Genomic DNA, 17,293 nt, shown 5'->3' on the forward strand with positions numbered 1-17,293 from the left:
AGATCAGCAATATAGGTCAATCCATGTCGGGCTCAGTTGCATGGTGATTCTTGATGATATGATCATCTGAAATTTGTATACAAGTCAAGGCTATGTGTCGTAGCATGTCAGAAGCCATCCTCAGGAATAAAGACAGATAGAGGCGCTTAATGCCGTCCGTTCATTGACAAGACAGTATCACGCTTGAACTCGCTCCAGAGCGACTTGAAGTGAGCTTGGGCCGCTTTCTCCAACTCCCCACCAAGACGTCCATCACTGAACGCGCGAACCAGGTTCATTCCTCTTTTGTATCACACTCTCGAGACGCTTGTCGCGATTTATCAAAATAGATTATCCAAGTTACGCGCCAAACATCGAGTGGCATCATCACATTCGGTAGTCTCTTTACTAATCCCGCTCCGTCGTCCAACCCCAACTCCAAGTGAAGGCGCTTCGTCGCGATCCTGTGTGCATCCAGCCGCCATCTTCAGACTTTCCTCGGTTCATTGGGCTCCAAGACAGGCCCCTGATTCCTAACGATCCACGTAATACCCGAGGATAAACGCAGCCGCTGCTCTCAGAGTGGTGAGTTTACCCATCGAGACCTGCAGTGCACCTTTTGCCAGCCGTCTGGACCGGGAACATGCAAAACAGAAGTCCCTACCATGGAAAGTGTACCACTAACACTCTTTTAGACTCTGCTGTGTTGGAATTTGACTGGCCACAGAAGGTTCTCTGGAAGGGCTATCTATTGGTTCGTCACACTATTGTTATTCAGTGCCTTGCATCAACCTCCAGCTTCCGGCCATCGTAACACAACGCGAACCGTAGTGTCTTGGGCTGCAGACACCTTGGGTCCAAACCACAGACCGTGACGTATCGCGCCAGCGAATCAATTTGCCAGCGCAACAAACGTCAAAGTGAACAGGTGTGGGTCCTTTTTCTGCAAGTCGCCGGATACAATATGTCACAAAGCCCGCGAACAACGGATGTCGAGGGACAGCAGGTGTCAAACTCAGCAGCATTGCAAGCAGACGCAAACCAGCCGTCGCCTGACGAGCATGACCAGCAAGAAATGAGCAGAGGTCCTGATGATCCCGGTGATCATGGTATGGGTGTTTATGACTTCGAGGTCAAGGAGCAAGACCGATGGTTGCCTATCGCGAATGGTATGTCTTTTTCGGTACTTCTTTCACTTCTTGGTCGGACAGGGTGCGACAGACAAGGGAGCCTGCTGAGTCTGTACCACCTCTGCACCACCATCTGCGTATTGACCAATGCCATCAATTGACCTGCCCTTCACGTCCCCATATACAGCCCAATCGCGCGTTTCGACATCTTGACCGTCGAATCAGAGCTGCTTCTGCCAGCCCAGATCTGCAGCTTTGGCCTTTGACAGCGCGCGGATTGCCGAACAGTCATGTCTTCTGCATCCCGAGTACCGTCGCGACCACAGCCACTGCGTCCCCGAAATACTAAGAACGATGTCGCTTCCGATGCTAACATACGCAACTTTGCACCAGTCGCTCGAATCATGAAAGGTGCTCTGCCAGACAATGCCAAAATCGCCAAAGAAGCCAAGGAATGCATGCAAGAATGTGTCAGCGAATTCATCTCGTTCATCACTAGTGAAGGTACGTCTTGCTACTGCCAATGTACCTCAACGACCATGTTATACTGGCGTGCTGACATCTCGTAGCTTCGGAGAAATGTCAGCAAGAGAAGCGCAAAACGGTCAATGGTGAAGACATTCTCTTCGCCATGACCTCACTTGGTTTCGAAAACTACGCCGAGGCACTCAAGATTTATCTCGCTAGATACCGTGAAGTAAGTGTTCGCCTCTATCGCCAGATGAACCACCATCGTGCTGATCAATGTTCACAGACACTCGTCGCTAGAGGCGAACATCAGAGACCCATGACAGGAGGGACCACCCTGAACTCTTCTGGCGGCGCACAGGAGACGTCGCCCTTCGAAGACAGCAATCACGGCGGTGCTGTTCTAACCAATACGATGGAAGCAGCCGAAGGTTCCTACGACTACGCATATGGTGGCCAGGGAGCAACGGGCGAGCCTTAGGAAACTCTCATCAAGGACGAATCTGGTCACGATTACTCTCGTGCATCTTCTGTGACTCTTGGCCGGAGGTCGCCAGAGTCTTCGGGAACCTGGGACTAAAGTCCAGGAGTTCTGGGTTGGTATGGGTAGAAGATCCTAGTTTGCGGTGGTGGGCATAGTACCTGAGCGTCAGCATAATCATGATGCTGTCACTTCTAGATCGTATGTCATTCACATCCCTTACAGTATCGGCCTTGGCATTAGCCAGCATCAGATACGACCTTGCTGATCTATTGTACTCACCTCCAGCGTTTGAGTGAGTCCCATCAGTCTCTTCGTGGTTTCGAGGTCTGCTCCTTACTTGACCACGATTTTCCATCCTCACCACTGGAGGTCTTGCGATGCTTCACCTTATCCAAGGCTTACCACATTTTCTCCTGATGCATGTCACTAGCGACTATCTTCAACCTCTGATAGAGCCACAGCTGAAGGTGCTGTCTTATCAGGTGGCTTTATGAGTGATCTCTCAAACGATCAAATCACATGACTGTCCAACTCCAGGCTAGCCTCTTCGGTTCAGATAGCGTTGCGAGAGGCCATAAGCGAGCATATTAATGCATCAATCCAGTCAGATACGAGTGATGTAGTATTTCTGAGCCCGATGGGTGTTCATCGCCGACCTGTTGACTCAACCGCGCCGTGTCTCCAATACCATTGTAATACGCGGTAGACAGACCAACAAGACGTTGAGGTTAATGCTCGAGTCATCGACAATGACGTGTGGGGACCGGAGTACTCAATGGCCGCTCAATCTACTCCAGATGTCTTACTAGTCGCCGTCGTTGTCGTCGTTGTGCATAGCCCCGCGCGTGCCGAGAACGACTGTAGAAAGAAGATGTGTAAAGCTCAAAACAAAGCTGCTAGAGACAGATTCAAAAAGACCTAGCACATAGGATTTGTCATTGTACGAAACGAAGAAACGGTTATAGCTAGTACATAGACCTAATTACGGAGATAGGGAGACTGTTTGAAGGAACCTAAGCATTAGCTCTTCGTGATTTAGCATGATTCTAGTGGCGTGCCTACTTATGAGTCTCGAATTGCGTAGGGGACTTCTCATTTGAGCGAGGTGGAAGTCGCAAGGTTCAACACATGGGGAGGTATCATGAGCTGCTTGATCGATTAAAGTCTTACCTTCTCTTGATTGTGGATGCCTTCACAGATAATGCTTAGTCGTTGATACCATGTATGTCAAGCCTTTGGTGTCGGGGTTTGACCATAGCGTTACACTGAAGGCACTGCTCATGTCTTGCATAACTTCGTGATTCATTCCGTCCGAGAGTCATACTACGATTATTATTCCTGTCTTCGAACACGAACTTTAGTGTCTTCTGCACTGCTGCTCAAAAACACTCCACTATCGCACTCTGATCCAGGCCCGGCTTCTTGCATCTTCCTCGCACATTCTTTGTCGTAGCTACTCGGATCCACGCCGAGGATGCCACCAACATTGTTACGGTCGCCGGGCACACTGAACTCGCGGAAGGCGAATCGCCATTCGTTCAAGAATTGACGAACTGCCTTGCCGACTTTGTCCTTGCCGTTCTTAGAATGATGCCCAGTGCCGCAGATGGCGTAGACGGGTCTGCTAGAGGAGCTGTGGTCAAGTAGACAGGACGTCAGGTATTGAACGGCTTCCTCAGGATGCAGGCCTGTGATGCGATCAGTATTCAGGACATCAACGATAAACAGTCAGACTCCCATTACTCACCATGTAGGTCGACAAACAGTTCCCCGACTCCATTGCCTTTATTACGTTCCTCGTACAAGCATTTGGCAGCCTCGCGGTGGGCCTCTTTCATCGCCAGGTTCTCGTTATGGCCCCTGAGACTGAGAGCTTTGGCGCCACGGGCATCGTTTCTGTTCCACGCAGTTGCCGCACTCTGCAGAAACTTGTTTCTTAGGCCACCATGGCGGAAAGCTTCTGCTCTAGCCTTGAGGTATGCCTTGTTCGCGGTTTCTCCGGTTTCTAGCCAGGGGATGTGTTCAGGTGCTGCTATCGCCATGGCGGTTGCGCTGTTCTCACGGGAGCCGGTGCTTGATTTGGTAGGCCTCAGACCTCTTCTAGATTGGACCTGAGGTGACGGCGAAGGCGTCATGCGAACAACATCAGCCAAAGATGAAGGTGTAGGTACGGGGCTCTCCTTGTTGCCATGGCCTCTCTTTCCATGGCGGCGAGATGATCTTGCAGCCGCAGCAGAACCCAGGGTAGGGAAAGCCTCGTCATCATTGACAGCCAAGGTTGATGGAGTCGCAGTGCGAGACTGGTGACGACTGGTAGGCCGCGACGATGACTGAATGCTTGCGTTGCTTGATGGAACAAACATGGCAAAGGGGTTTAGCGTAGACACAGCAGATGGCTGTGATTGGAGTGAATTAAGCAGAGTAGGGTCATAAGATTGGTCATACGGGTTCGAATTAGTGGGCTGCAGCGCAGGAAAAGAATCGTAATCTTGCAGCTGGAAGTTTGGCTGCAGGGACTGAGTAGGAGGCGTAGCGTTCTCATCAACCGTCAACCTGGTCATAAGGGCAGAAGGGTCGTGAGAGAAGATACAAGACTCGGCAGCGAGGCAGGATCCGGCTAGCCAGTACCTATCGAGAGTGTGTTAAGAGATGGTTCAGACGGCATACAGATAGACACAGTCAACATACTTGCACAAATGGTTACTTAGATCGTGACTGAAACGACAATCGGCTCTGGCACAATGGCCAGAAGAGAGCCAGTATTTGCACACGATGCCACTTTTCGACAGGTTGGAAGGGGTCAGAGGCCTGGACGTAGGACTCATGGATTTTCCAACGAGATAAGTCTGGCTCTGGGCTTCAGTGGCACTCAGGGCTTGCGGGTCGGCCAGGGCCATGATGGTCTGGCTGAAATCGTAGCCATTGAGTTGGAGGACTTGCTCGAGCTCTTGGTCAGACTTGTCGTCACGCAACACAGAACGCAACATATCGTATGTCGACATTTCTACCATGGAAGGCTGAACCCATTCGGAAGGATATGAACCGAAGGCGGAGTCACCGAAGGAAGCATTACTACTGGCATCGTCGTTGACCAACCAGTCGACGTTGTCGCTTCCATAATCTCCGTATTGCTCGGTGGATGAGGTGGGTTCGCTGAACTGGTAGGCGCTCAAACTGGGACTATGGGGGATCTGAGGAGTCGCAAAGGCAAGGCGTGGCGAAGGGCGCGGCGAGGAAAAGGGAGAGGCAGTGGATGACTTTGCGCGACTGAAGTGGGGAGGAGTAGGACCAAAGCCTGGAGGAGGATGGATAGTGGCGCTCTGGGATCGCGGCGAGTTTGTGGCAGAGAAGGAGGATGGCTGCCACGGGGCGGGCGACGGGCGACGGATGGCAGTAGGGCGCAAGGGCGGTGGTGAGGTAGAGCCTTGGATAGCATCGCGATGGCGCCACAGGACGGCCAGGACAGCATCCTCGAGGGCCTTGCCCGTCAGGCGGGCTTGTTGGCGAAGGACGTCTTCGACGCGATCGACCTTGTCATCCTCAGGAAGGGTGGGGTCCTGCAGCACGGGCAGGCATATCTCGTAGACCGTGTCCGACACCATGGTCGTGTTATGCCTGGTGCATCGAGATGGTGTACGGAGTAGAAGAAGGTCACTGCGGGAGGGTCGAGGTGCGGTGTACGAGACGACGACAAGACGGAGACGGAGACGGAGATGAGAGCGAGTGAGTTCCGGGAGACGGAGCGGTTGCAGGTTGCGGTTGCGGTTGCCAGCTTCTCCACGCTTCACTCTCTACGCCATTGGCTGGCCCGTGCCTGCATCGAGCTCTGGCCTCTGGCCTCTAGCCTCCACGAATCTGCCACCCTCCAAAGCTTCGTGACGCCTGTCTACAATCACATGTGAAAATACCCAAGCCCTCGCTGCTCGTCCTACTCGCGCCGCTCCTCCATCCATCTCCGTCCAGCATGCAACATGGCCGCTGCCATTGCTGATCACATCCTCAACCCGGCCACCGCCCCCGTCCCTCAGCTGTCCTTCCTGCCATATCTCAAAGCAACCTTTCCGCCCTTCGCCTTTCCCAACAAGCACCATCGTCCGACATGCGCTGCCTACAAGAACGGCCACTGTCCTCTTGGCCCTGCCTGTCCTGATCGACACTACACTCCGCCAAACGAGCGATCTGGAATTGGCCATCTCATCTGCAAGCATTACCAGCGCGGCCTCTGCAAGAAGGGCGACCAATGCGAGTTCGCTCACACCTTCGACCTGCGTGGTGAAAGAGAGTGCAAGGAATTCAGCCGCTTTGGTCTTTGCCCTCAAGGTGACGAGTGTATGTACACGCCATATTGACAACCCGTCCACTTTGCTGACTATCAACAAGGCACCTATCTTCACATCGCGCCCACCTCGCCTTTGCGCATTGCTCCCTGTCCTCACTTTGCTCGAGGCTTCTGCCCCCTTGGTCCCTACTGCAGTCTACGACACATCAAGCACACCACCCTCTGCCGTTTCTACCTTGCCGGCTTCTGTCCAAACGGACGATCTGGGCCCCCAGACAGGGACAATGTCGTATCCTGTGAATATGGCGCTCACCCCAAGTGGATTGATGGCAAAGACCTCAGGAAGCCAGAGCCTCGTCGTGTCAAGCCCGAAGAAGAGCTGCGCAGAGAGCAGGAGGAACGTGAGGAAGAGTTCTTTGCTGAGGAGGAGAAGCGCCGTGAGAGATTCGAGCGAGGTGAAAGTGGTGGTGGTCGAGGATGGGGCAAGCGTAGAGGTAGAGGAAGAGGTGGCTGGAGGGGACGCGGAGGCTGATCGGAGTCCTGCGAGAACATGCACAACACAACCCCCGTTACTTTCCTGAACGACTCAGAGAGTCCACGGTCAGACTTGGTGCCAGAGACTGCGATCCACAACTGCGGCATGGATCAACCTCTACGGATTATCAACCGAGACTGGACATAAGATCAGGTCTTGGAAGTCACCATCTCTACTCGCCTGAGAGCAACAGCCTGCCAGACTGGCATCGTATGCTTGCTTTGAATTCTCGAGCCAGAGAGCGCTACATAGAAGTCGTGGAAACCTGCTGTGAGAATCGCGCAGCAAAGCGAACAGTATCTTTGGAAAGCTCGAATGAGCACGTGAGAACAATCTTCATGGTTAGGATACAGATAGCAGACTCGAGATCATATAATGATAATTACAAATGGACATCCGAGACTTCCTTTGTAAAGTTTTGATTGTGTCGTGATATCATATCAATCAATCATCAGATCCCTGTCGCAGACCACTCACAATTTGTACCTTTCGACTTCGCTTCATTCGCACAAACCTAGATTCAAAAACACGGTTCAGCCAATCATGCTTAAGATAGCCGACATCCTCTCTGATTTGACTTCCCTTCGTGTTGGCGTATGTTCTCGACAACAGATGGAGACGAACAAACAAGACGACTGACATCCGAGCAAGGACCCAGCTGCTGCCATGGATCTCGTGCTGGCTCGTCCACCCAGCAGTGTCACAGACGTGGCTACTCAACAACTGCAGAGGGCGCAGAGCGCATCAGATTCAGATGTCGATCTTGCGCGCGCTCAGGATCTGCTTGACCTACACGCCAGTGTAAAGTTGGCTCACCGCGGTGGTGTCGACGACGCTTTGAACCTCGCTCGTCAGCAAGTCAACTCGGCTCTGAGAGACGTCTGACTTCATCGCCTTCTCGGTCTACAAATAGTCTCCTCAATAGGGTATGACGATCATGTTTGACTCAAGAGACTGATTACATGAGACCGTGACAACCAATTGCGCCTCCTGGTCTTGTGACGCCCCCTTTGTCCAAACATGCAACGTGAGATTCCTCCCCGAGATTTTGGTTTACAACCTCATGCACAGTCACGGCAGTTCTGTTTTACTCTTAGGGAATTGCATCAGTTAGGATTAGGCAAGGTTGTTATAGGCGGTATATCAATATCTTGAAACCACGGCAGTCGCAACATTGCTTCCCTGGTGTCCCAGAAGCATACGCAAAAAGAATCGACCACCAAGCTTAGAGACCCAAAACTTTCTGACCCTGTCTCTCCAATGCCTCTTTGGCTCCTCGTTCACAGCAGGATCGATGACCACGACGTGCGTGTTACGTCTGACGAAAGTCTCAGGAGGGGCCGAAGAGAAACTCAATGTCGACGGTCTGGTCTGTACTTCGTGCGAGTCTTGTTGTAGTTCAGGTGCTGATCTAGTTGCAACGAGAACGGGAACCTTGTCAGACTTCTTCTGTGGCTCGAAAGTCGCCGTGTCGCTTCTCCCGATGGCCGCAACCACAGTCGGGGTGTTCGTCATCAGTGGTACATCAGGAGCCGTTGGTGCATTGGCGGAAGAAGCTGGCGACTCTACTGTCGCTGCTGTAGACACAGGTGGTAGAGTAGGAGGTTGTGGCTCCTTGACTTTCTCGACAATGACCGGTGTAGGTGAGGCAGGTGCTGGAGTGGTAGCAGGAGCAGCTTGGGCAGGGACAGGTTCCACTTGCTGGATAATAACCGGGGCTGGCGAGACGACAGGAGAAGCTGGTTGCTCAGGGACCACAATGACAGGAGAGCTTGGTGGAGGAACAGGCTCGGGAGCAGCAGGGAGAATTGGAGGTGCTGGAGGTGGCGATGGAGGTTTGGATTCAGAAGCTGGTGGTGTGATAGCCTTCTCGAGTGTGGGTTCTGCAGCAGGAACCGCAACGACGGAGCCTTCATGACTGGTAACGACGATATCTGACGGAAGGTCAGTAGCACGAAGTGACTGATGGTCGGCATCGGACTCTTACGCTCTGGTAGGGGCGAAGCAGGTGGAGGAGATGGGGGAGAATCTGCTGCTGGAGGCAGAGGATCAATCGAAACCTTGGGCATTGGCTCAGGAGGGTTGTCCATTGCGACGATGATGCTGGTAGATTCAATAACGACTCCAAATCGAACAACAAATGAGAGACTGGACGAAGAAGAGTGATATGATGGTGTAAAGAAGCTGTATTAATGGTGGAGTATGTGTGATTGTGAAGAGAAAAGGAAACAGATGGAAGATTGAGGTGGTCGAGAAAGTACCGTCCTGAGCGCTTGCCATTTCCAATATGCAAGTGACTATTGCTCATTGACAAAACATTGGTGTTGAGAAGGAAGCAGCTAAGCAAGCTTCTGTTGTTTCCCTACCTTCATTCTGGCTCATTGTTTTTGGTTTTATACTAGTTGTTGCCTACCGGAAAACCATATTTTATGTCCTCAATCAGGCATTCCTGTTGGTACCATCTGCGGTGATCTTTCAAGCTAAAAGTGTACCTGTACAAAAGCGCATTCTGATAAGGTGGTGCTAACTTGCATATATCTTTGTCTGGGGCCAAAGAGACTACAGAAAAGCTGACGATGATGTATGACAGCAACTATCGTTCTTTTTCCCCGTTCAGCAGTACAGGTAATGTATAGAAGGTTGAAGGGAAGTAGGCTACTGAGAAGAAGAGCAAAGAAGTGTGCGGTCCGTGCGCTTCGTCGTCAAACAAAGTCTCGCGTCCGTCACCATCCAGATCTCCCAAACAATTACTATTTCGACTTCTCTGTTCACCCATTGCCCACTCCACAAACTCGTCCTTCGCTGAGTTCAAGCACGGCCGAACACTGACTGCCGGATCATGAACCGTATAACCACGAATGTGGACCAAAAACTATTGCGTACCACGAAATTTCCACCTGAGTTCAACCAGAAAGTCGACACAACCAAGATCAACATCCCAGTCATCAAAAAGTAAGTTATAACTGGTCATCCCAATATCTTTGAGGAGTTCTGCAGGCCTGGTAGATGTGGTTTACTGATTGTTTCCAAAGTTGGGCAGCTGGCGAGGTGTCAAGAATTTTGGGATATGAAGATGATGTCGTTATCAATCTTCTCTTCGATCTCCTAGAGGGCTCAAAGAATGTGAGTGTGTCCTTGTTGCTCAATCTCATATTTACTAACGCTTCTAGCCTGATGTCAAATCACTGCAGATTCAGCTCACAGGGTTCCTGGAAAAAGACGCGGCACCCTTCTGTAAAGAACTTTGGAATCTCTGCTTGAACGCCCAAAAGAGTGATACGGGCATCCCGCAGCAGCTTGTTGAGGCAAAGAAGCTGGAGCTTCTTCAAGAAAAAGTAGATTCATCATATCACAACTCCATGGAGTGTGTTGCTAACGTCCCAACAGGTCGAGCAAGAAAGAGCCATTGAAGCAGCTCGGCAACGCAGAGATGACGAAAGGCATCGTGAGAGAGATCTAGAAAACATTCGCAACCGAGATCGCGATCGCAGAGATCGAGGTGGACGAGGACGTGGTCGCGGGGGAGGCCGTGGTTTCGATAGTCGACCTCCTAGGGATTACTCCAGGTCGCAATCGCCACCATCCAGACAACCTCACGGTGGAGGTGATTTCCATCGCAGCAGACCCCTGCCCAGGGAAACGGACTCGTACGTCCCAACCGGAGAAAGCAACGGACGAAGAGGCGTGAGACGACCACGCTCCCCCTCATTTACTCGCGGCAGTCCCGGCACTGTGTCACCTCGTCGTAGATCTCCTCCTCGATCACGAAGAACTGTACGCCGCAACACCTCAAGTGAACGTAGCCGCAGTCGTTCTGAAGAGCCCAGATACTCCAAAAGATCTGCTGAAGCTCAAGGAGGAGAACGCCGGCGTCGTGAGGCATCGCCCTATTCTCGAAGACGCTCACCACCTCCAAAGCGTAGAAGAGACTCGAGCTCTTCTCCCAGACCAAGACGCCATCGCTCACGTACACCATCTAGAAGCCAACTGGGCCACAACAGCCGAATGGGCAATGCTAGCGTGTCCCCACCACGCCGTCGACGTTCCCCTTCATACTCCGAAGATAGACAGACAAAGCGTGCTAACGTTGTCAAGGATCGTCACTCCGCTAACACACGCGGATCCCATCGCAGCCGTAGTAGAGAACGTTCTCGAAACCGCTCCCAAGACAGCCGCAAGCGTTCGACGTCTTTGAGTAAAGCACATGAGAGCAAAGGACTTTCGTCCAAGAGAGACCACGAAATTCATGGGGAGAGCAGTGCTGGTGCAGCAGAGGAGGTGGGTATCGATTCTTAGTGTTTCAAGAGAGCTTATTGGAGCATATGCTCTTTTTGCATCATTTCTACTATACGCTTACAGGGCACAAGCGAACATTGATGTGTTATCCATTGGTCTACCACATGTCTATGGGCTTCGACATGGCGCTGTGCAGGCTCTACGCGTTTCGAAATCAAGGTAGATGCTGATGACAATAGATGGCTCATAGGTTGGAAAGTCCGTCGGCAGCCCTCGCAAAGAATAGCGGTAAGAGGCCCACCACAAGTGAACTCAGAGAAAGACTGCTCAAAAACAAAATTTTGGCTATGCGCAGGACAGGTGGAGGGGGCTAGGTCAACTGTCGTGTGTTAGAGTGAAGCTCTGTTGTCATGCTCATCAATGTGAAAGGTGGACGAAGTGTGGAGAAGATGGTCAGCTCAAAGCTGCATCGCGCGCCCGGGTGCGCATTGCGAATCGCGAATAGCTTCAAATCCCAAAGCATCCATCCTCAGTTCGACAGCATCATCTTGTGACCTTTCGCACTCGCGCATCAGGATGGCAGACAATGCGCCAGCGAGCGTGACCAATGCCGACCAGCCGGGGCGCCCTTACTACGAGAGTCTGCGAAACACGCTCAAAAGCACTTTGGTCAAGAAGCGCCAACTCGACGAGCAACTGCAAGCGCTCGAAGACAACATCTTCAAAATGGAGAGCAGCTATCTTGAAGAAACAAACGGTGCTGGCAATATCGTGCGTGGCTTCGATGGATGGGTCAAGGGTGTCGTGGTGGGAGGAGACAAGAAGTCCGTCGACGACCGCAAGGCCAGAGTCAGAGTTCGCGACGAAGACCGTATATTCTCTCGGAGCTCCATGTCTTGGATCAGGGTACGCGCCGTTCCTTCCACATCTTCTTCCGTTCGCACAAGTTACTGACACACGAATTGCAGGCCCAAGACTCGGATCTGCCCACTTCGGCCACCAACACTCCTTCCCACGCGCCTACGCCAGCCTCTTCCGTACCTCCACAGCTGACCTCGAGGGACAGCAATCATGCCACTCCGAGTAGTACTGTTTCAAAGGCGAACAGCAAGAAGAAGAAGGCTGCCGACAAGGACGATGACGAAGACAAGCCGTCCAAGAGACTCAAGATTACCTACGGCCGGGAATGATATCTCCAACATTTTACGATTTGCTGCATTTAAGCGGGAGTACGGGCATGGGTTACGCATAGGTCAAGGTCAGGCGTTCGGGTCAAGGGGCTTGAGGGTTAATCAAGGACATTCTCGGGCTACAACTGTACCATGTACGTCTCTAGAGATACATTTCCAAAGAATATTGGGCTTCCACGAGATAAACGTTGTGTGATGTTCGGCCTACTTGGTGCTCTGGGTCGATGATTCGTAGACTGACTGCATGAGTCCCTAGTGTTTGCTTGTGTTTGCTCATCTGAGAGGCAGCCCATCTCCAAACCTGGTCCACGTGTTGTTTGCCTATCTAAGAATATCTTATCATCCGTCACACAGTGATGACTTCGGACGTGACAGAAGACCTATGGCTGTTTGGATATGGCAGTCTGATTTGGAAACCACCGCCACATTTCGGTAAGCATGCCATTGGCCTATTCATGCTTGCCGTGTTTATTAACTGTAATCAGATCTGAGAGTGCCTGGCCACGTCGAAGGTTACGTACGCCGTTTCTGGCAAGCCAGGTGAGTTTGTAGGCCTGAATTCGGACTCTTAAATAACAGGGAACAGTGAAGATCATCGCGGGACTCCTGAGGCACCTGGCCGAGTTGTCACCCTGATTGATAGATCGCACTGGGAGACCTTGACCGATCAACACTCGGATGCCCCTCCAACAACATGGGGTGCTGCTTATAGGGTGAGTCAATGAGACAGAGAGTTGGTCCTTGTGATGAGTAGCTCGTCCGATGGGCGCAGATTGATAGCCATAACGACTCATGATGGAGCAACTTGGACATGATAAAGTCAAGGCTAACCACGGCTCACGTGTGTTGTAGATACCTGGGCCTCATGTGGCAGAAGTGAGAGAATATCTTGATATTCGTGAGATTAATGGATACAGCATTCAGTACACTCCGTTCCACGTGTCGGAAGCATTTAACGCTACACACGACCTACCTGCGCCTATCAATTGCTTGGTCTATGTAGGACTCCCAGACAATCCGCAGTTCATGGGTCCACAGGATCTTGACTCTCTCGCCGAACATATTGTCAATAGCAGAGGGCCCAGTGGAGAAAACAAGGATTATCTTTACGGACTCGATCAAGCGCTTGTGGAACTTGGAGAAGGCAGCGAAGACGAGCATGTCCACGACTTGGCCAGACGCTGCAGAGAGCTCGAGGGTAGAACGTCGAAGGATGACGACAACCAGACAGAGACTAGCATTGTTGGGTCCGAGCTGAAGAGACTAGGAAGCACAGATGAGCAAGAGGAGATTGAGAAGTAAAGGCTGTAGGCAAGTAGGATGTAGAAAGGGTACCTGAGCTAGATGCATGGTCAGCAAGCGCCAAGGTGTCATATGGAAGCATGGAAGCAGCAGAAACCGGGTGCATGGAAGCTTCGTCGATCGGCACAGAGTGGCTGCGGGACGAACCGGAGCTTTGTCCAAAAGTCACAACGGCGTGTGCGGAGGTGGACAAGACGAATCTACATGTAACGTGTTTGAGGGCAGGAATAAGGGGAAGCGCTGTCTCCCATCCAATGTTGACGTCCTGATCCTCTCGACGCGCGCATCTGTCGACATGCGACAAGAGAATGCCGCCTCATGGAGCAACCTGCCGACTTCTGTCCTGCAAGCTGAATTGCTTCGCCGACAAGCCAACAACCACGATGACCGCCCTGCCTGTGGCACCGCCGGCAACACCAAGGACTACAACATGCCTCTGCATGTCTTTGCTTTGGTCCTGATCCTCATCCTCAGCACATTAGGTCAGTCTTGCGTGCACCTCGCGCTGCTCCACCCACTGACCATTCTACAGCATGCTCCTTTCCACTCCTTGTCCGACGGGTTCCTCGGATGCCCGTTCCTCGACAGTTCCTGTTCCTATCGAGGCACTTCGGCACTGGAGTTTTGATCGCAACCGCCTTTGTGCATCTTTTGCCCACCGCCTTCACTTCCCTAACCGATCCGTGTCTTCCGCCTTTCTGGAATCATGGATACCCCGCCATGGCCGGCTTCATTGCCATGATCTCAGTCATGGTGGTTGTGGGAGTAGAAATGTTCTTCGCTACCAAGGGAGCCGGTCACTCTCATTCCAGCGAGTATGTCACCCCCGGCGAACAACACGAAGACATGACCCCTTTGAGAAGCGCTAGTTCAAGGCCACTGCACCGACGGAGTGACAGTTATCGGCCATTCAGTCAGGGAAAGATAGGAGCTGAGGATAGTTCAGATGGTCTGGCTCTGCAAGATGCTTCGCCGTGGCAAGAGAACGGGAGTTACAACGATGCGGAGCCTTTGGCTCAAAAGACGCGCCCCAGTCTGGACGACACAGGTAGCAACTCGGATCTGGATTTGGATGAATTGGACCCGCACGTAAATGGCAACGGCCATGGGCATGTTGTCGAGCCCATCTTGGAGCGGACTGGTTCGCCGTCGGATCAACAGCAGCAACAAAAGATGCTGCTACAGTGTCTACTCTTGGAGGCAGGCATTCTCTTCCACAGTGTCTTCATAGGCATGGCAGTGTCTGTGGCGACGGGGACATCGTTCATCGTCTTGCTCGTAGCCATCTCGTTCCACCAAACTTTTGAAGGCCTGGCTCTAGGGTCTCGTATTGCTGCCATTACTATATTTCCAAAAAGATCGCCGCGGCCGTGGCTGATGGCGCTGGCCTACGGAACGACTACGCCATTGGGACAGGCTATTGGGCTGCTGGTACATAACCTCTACGACCCTTTCAGTCAGACTGGACTACTCATGGTGGGCATCATGAACGCGATCAGCAGTGGATTGTTGTTGTTTGCTGGACTGGTCGAGTTATTGGCAGAGGACTTTTTGAGCGACGAGAGCTACGAGGTGCTTAGAGGACGGAAACGACTCCAGGCCTGTGGAGCTGTGGTCGCTGGAAGTTTACTGATGGCGCTGGTTGGTGCATGGGCTTAGGGTTTTATGCATGGGAAAGCACAGGGTATTAAAACATGTCTCAGGTGAGAAACGTGTACAAAATACAAGTGTAAAGATATCCAGACAGAACGATTCAGTTCGTGCGCATCGTGCAGTGATTGAAAAAGGGTTGAGTGAACAAGATGGCGATGGGAGACAATAATGGCAAGGCTCAAAGCTTGTTGTTTGGTCAAGGTCAAGGTCGAGATCAAGAATTGGACGGTCGGAGCTGACGGCAATACATGTAGGTTCGGCAGGGTGCATGATGGCGACAAGTCAATGATCGACACTAATAATGGTCAAGATGAGGAGTCAAAGCGACAGCCGCCGCTAGTCACCATGTCGCATGAAGGTCGACCAGAATAACTCGATCCCCTTCACAAACCAAGGCGTGCCAACTCGTCGTCTCACAAACGCTTCTCTGCGCCCGTAATTATCTTGTTTTGGCCATCGTTCGCATCGAGCAAGAAAGCATCGTCCTGGAACAAGCGGCACTCGTCGCCGAAGCGAGCCGTTTCTTACCGCACTCGACCGCCTCGACGTCCCTGCCTCTCTCGTCTCTTGTCTCTTGTCTCTGTCGACGAAGACAACTGCGCCACTCGTCTTCCTACTAACTAACGACGCTTGTCACCTGGTCAGGCTCGTCAGTGGGCAGTGGTATGCCGCTTTAGCAACACAATCTCAATGTCTGCCACGACGTCGACCGCGCCGAGCGCCGCCTCCTCCCTTCCGCCCGCGGCCACGACTTCCGGCTCGTCGAGTGGGGGCAATGGTCCCACCAGCTCACCTCTTCTGTTCTTCGTCGCTCTGGGCTTCGGTGTCGTCTTCACGAATTTATGGTACACATGCTTACTCGCTTGTCTTTGTTGTCTCGCCTTCTGACCCCTGCCTCAGGATCATTGTCGGCGTCAAGTACTGTTTCCGCTACAATCAGCGTAATCGTCAGCGCGCCCTCGGCGAAGATGGCCAGCCCATCGATCTTATGGCCATGCCTCGCCCTCACAGACGTCGCAGAGACAAGAAGCTCATGACCATGGACGACGTCAATGAGCGCTTCCCCCTCACAAAGTACAAGATCTGGAGAGCCTCGCGCGAGGCCCATGGACTGCCTGCTGCTGGTGGTGTCAGTGCCGCTCCGAGTCGCGCTCCCAGCGTTCGACAATCTGCCGAATTGCACGAGTCGCCTCAATCTCCCCGCACTACTCTCGAAATGGCTCAACAGCACCATGCCATCGCCATCACCGCCGCCCCGTCGACCGCTGTCCCCACTACTTATGACAAGGTCCCTCTGGAGAAGACTCACACCGTTGCATCCTCCATACACGAACAAGACCACGAGTCTGACGACGAAGACGACCCCATTCGTACTGCTGCGCCGCCCGAGATGGTTGCGCCGCCTGGAGACACATGCGCCATTTGTCTCGATAACCTCGAAGATGATGACGATGTTCGTGGCCTGACTTGTGGCCACGCTTTCCATGCTGCCTGTCTCGACCCTTGGCTCACTTGTCGTCGCGCTTGCTGCCCATTGTGCAAGGCCGACTACTATGTTGCAAAGCCTCGTGCCGCAGACGACGCTGATGATACTGGCCGCAGAGAGCGCGGTATGCGTTTGCCTGCAAGCCCTGCCGCTGTCTGGATGGGTGCTCGTAGGTCAGGTAACGCCGGCAGGCGGCGCATGATGCTAGGTGGTCCAAGATTCTTGGTTGCTGAATCACATACCGATCAGCATGGCTTCCCACAAGTCGGTCCCAGTACAGACTATCGACAAGGGACCCAAGGCGGTTGGCTCAGCAGACTACCTCGTATTTCCAACCCTCTTCGACGTGGAAACCATGCGGTGCAGGGCGACACGACAACCACAACGCCAGGCGATCTCGAAGCTGGAACTTCGAGATAGTCTCCGGAAGATGCGCAACGCCGCAACACCCAGTTGTGTTTGGTCTTCCTGGCAGCAGGACATATCTTGGTTCTCCGGTACAACAGCAACGGTTCGGGTTTAGGGATTGGTGTTTCATTGAACGATATTTT

The 17,293-nt window shown here is 52.5% G+C and overlaps 10 protein-coding genes across 10 annotated transcripts; 8 read left to right on the top strand and 2 right to left on the bottom strand.

Moving 5' to 3' along the window:
- Positions 1-943: 943 nt before the first annotated feature.
- M436DRAFT_78866 (histone-fold-containing protein) lies at positions 944-2,058 on the top strand (the record flags this gene model as incomplete). Its single annotated transcript, XM_013575986.1, has 4 exons — positions 944-1,148; positions 1,503-1,613; positions 1,679-1,806; positions 1,864-2,058. The coding sequence occupies 4 exons, from the start codon at positions 944-946 to the stop codon at positions 2,056-2,058; spliced, it is 639 nt and encodes a 212-aa protein (XP_013431440.1).
- A 1,335-nt stretch (positions 2,059-3,393) lies between these two features.
- Positions 3,394-5,663, bottom strand: M436DRAFT_37718 (uncharacterized protein; the record flags this gene model as incomplete). Its single annotated transcript, XM_013575231.1, has 3 exons — positions 3,394-3,749; positions 3,809-4,689; positions 4,750-5,663. The coding sequence occupies 3 exons, from the start codon at positions 5,661-5,663 to the stop codon at positions 3,394-3,396; spliced, it is 2,151 nt and encodes a 716-aa protein (XP_013430685.1).
- Positions 5,664-6,032: 369 nt separating this feature from the next.
- On the top strand, positions 6,033-6,872 carry M436DRAFT_78868 (uncharacterized protein; the record flags this gene model as incomplete). Its single annotated transcript, XM_013575987.1, has 2 exons — positions 6,033-6,390; positions 6,442-6,872. The coding sequence occupies 2 exons, from the start codon at positions 6,033-6,035 to the stop codon at positions 6,870-6,872; spliced, it is 789 nt and encodes a 262-aa protein (XP_013431441.1).
- Positions 6,873-7,418: 546 nt separating this feature from the next.
- M436DRAFT_78869 (uncharacterized protein) lies at positions 7,419-7,760 on the top strand (the record flags this gene model as incomplete). Its single annotated transcript, XM_013575988.1, has 2 exons — positions 7,419-7,469; positions 7,527-7,760. 2 exons carry the CDS (start codon positions 7,419-7,421, stop codon positions 7,758-7,760), a joined length of 285 nt encoding a protein of 94 aa, XP_013431442.1.
- Positions 7,761-8,018: 258 nt separating this feature from the next.
- Positions 8,019-8,965, bottom strand: M436DRAFT_78870 (uncharacterized protein; the record flags this gene model as incomplete). Its single annotated transcript, XM_013575989.1, has 2 exons — positions 8,019-8,809; positions 8,863-8,965. 2 exons carry the CDS (start codon positions 8,963-8,965, stop codon positions 8,019-8,021), a joined length of 894 nt encoding a protein of 297 aa, XP_013431443.1.
- Positions 8,966-9,714: 749 nt separating this feature from the next.
- On the top strand, positions 9,715-11,171 carry M436DRAFT_70039 (uncharacterized protein; the record flags this gene model as incomplete). The annotated part of the gene is made up of 4 exons (XM_013575789.1): positions 9,715-9,827; positions 9,908-9,998; positions 10,046-10,210; positions 10,263-11,171. The coding sequence occupies 4 exons, from the start codon at positions 9,715-9,717 to the stop codon at positions 11,169-11,171; spliced, it is 1,278 nt and encodes a 425-aa protein (XP_013431243.1).
- Positions 11,172-11,687: 516 nt separating this feature from the next.
- Positions 11,688-12,301, top strand: M436DRAFT_78872 (NuA4-domain-containing protein; the record flags this gene model as incomplete). The annotated part of the gene is made up of 2 exons (XM_013575990.1): positions 11,688-12,017; positions 12,080-12,301. 2 exons carry the CDS (start codon positions 11,688-11,690, stop codon positions 12,299-12,301), a joined length of 552 nt encoding a protein of 183 aa, XP_013431444.1.
- A 356-nt stretch (positions 12,302-12,657) lies between these two features.
- On the top strand, positions 12,658-13,603 carry M436DRAFT_78873 (ChaC-like protein; the record flags this gene model as incomplete). Its single annotated transcript, XM_013575991.1, has 4 exons — positions 12,658-12,733; positions 12,787-12,841; positions 12,888-13,014; positions 13,154-13,603. 4 exons carry the CDS (start codon positions 12,658-12,660, stop codon positions 13,601-13,603), a joined length of 708 nt encoding a protein of 235 aa, XP_013431445.1.
- Positions 13,604-13,898: 295 nt separating this feature from the next.
- Positions 13,899-15,262, top strand: M436DRAFT_37592 (Zinc/iron permease; the record flags this gene model as incomplete). The annotated part of the gene is made up of 3 exons (XM_013575209.1): positions 13,899-14,085; positions 14,136-14,399; positions 14,586-15,262. The coding sequence occupies 3 exons, from the start codon at positions 13,899-13,901 to the stop codon at positions 15,260-15,262; spliced, it is 1,128 nt and encodes a 375-aa protein (XP_013430663.1).
- Positions 15,263-16,031: 769 nt separating this feature from the next.
- M436DRAFT_37442 (uncharacterized protein) lies at positions 16,032-17,162 on the top strand (the record flags this gene model as incomplete). The annotated part of the gene is made up of 1 exon (XM_013575182.1): positions 16,032-17,162. The coding sequence occupies one exon, from the start codon at positions 16,032-16,034 to the stop codon at positions 17,160-17,162; it is 1,131 nt and encodes a 376-aa protein (XP_013430636.1).
- Between the last annotated feature and the right edge of the window lie 131 nt (positions 17,163-17,293).

The sequence above is a fragment of the Aureobasidium namibiae genome (genome assembly GCF_000721765.1).
Source record: "Aureobasidium namibiae CBS 147.97 unplaced genomic scaffold scaffold_2, whole genome shotgun sequence".
Taxonomy (NCBI): domain Eukaryota; kingdom Fungi; phylum Ascomycota; class Dothideomycetes; order Dothideales; family Saccotheciaceae; genus Aureobasidium; species Aureobasidium namibiae.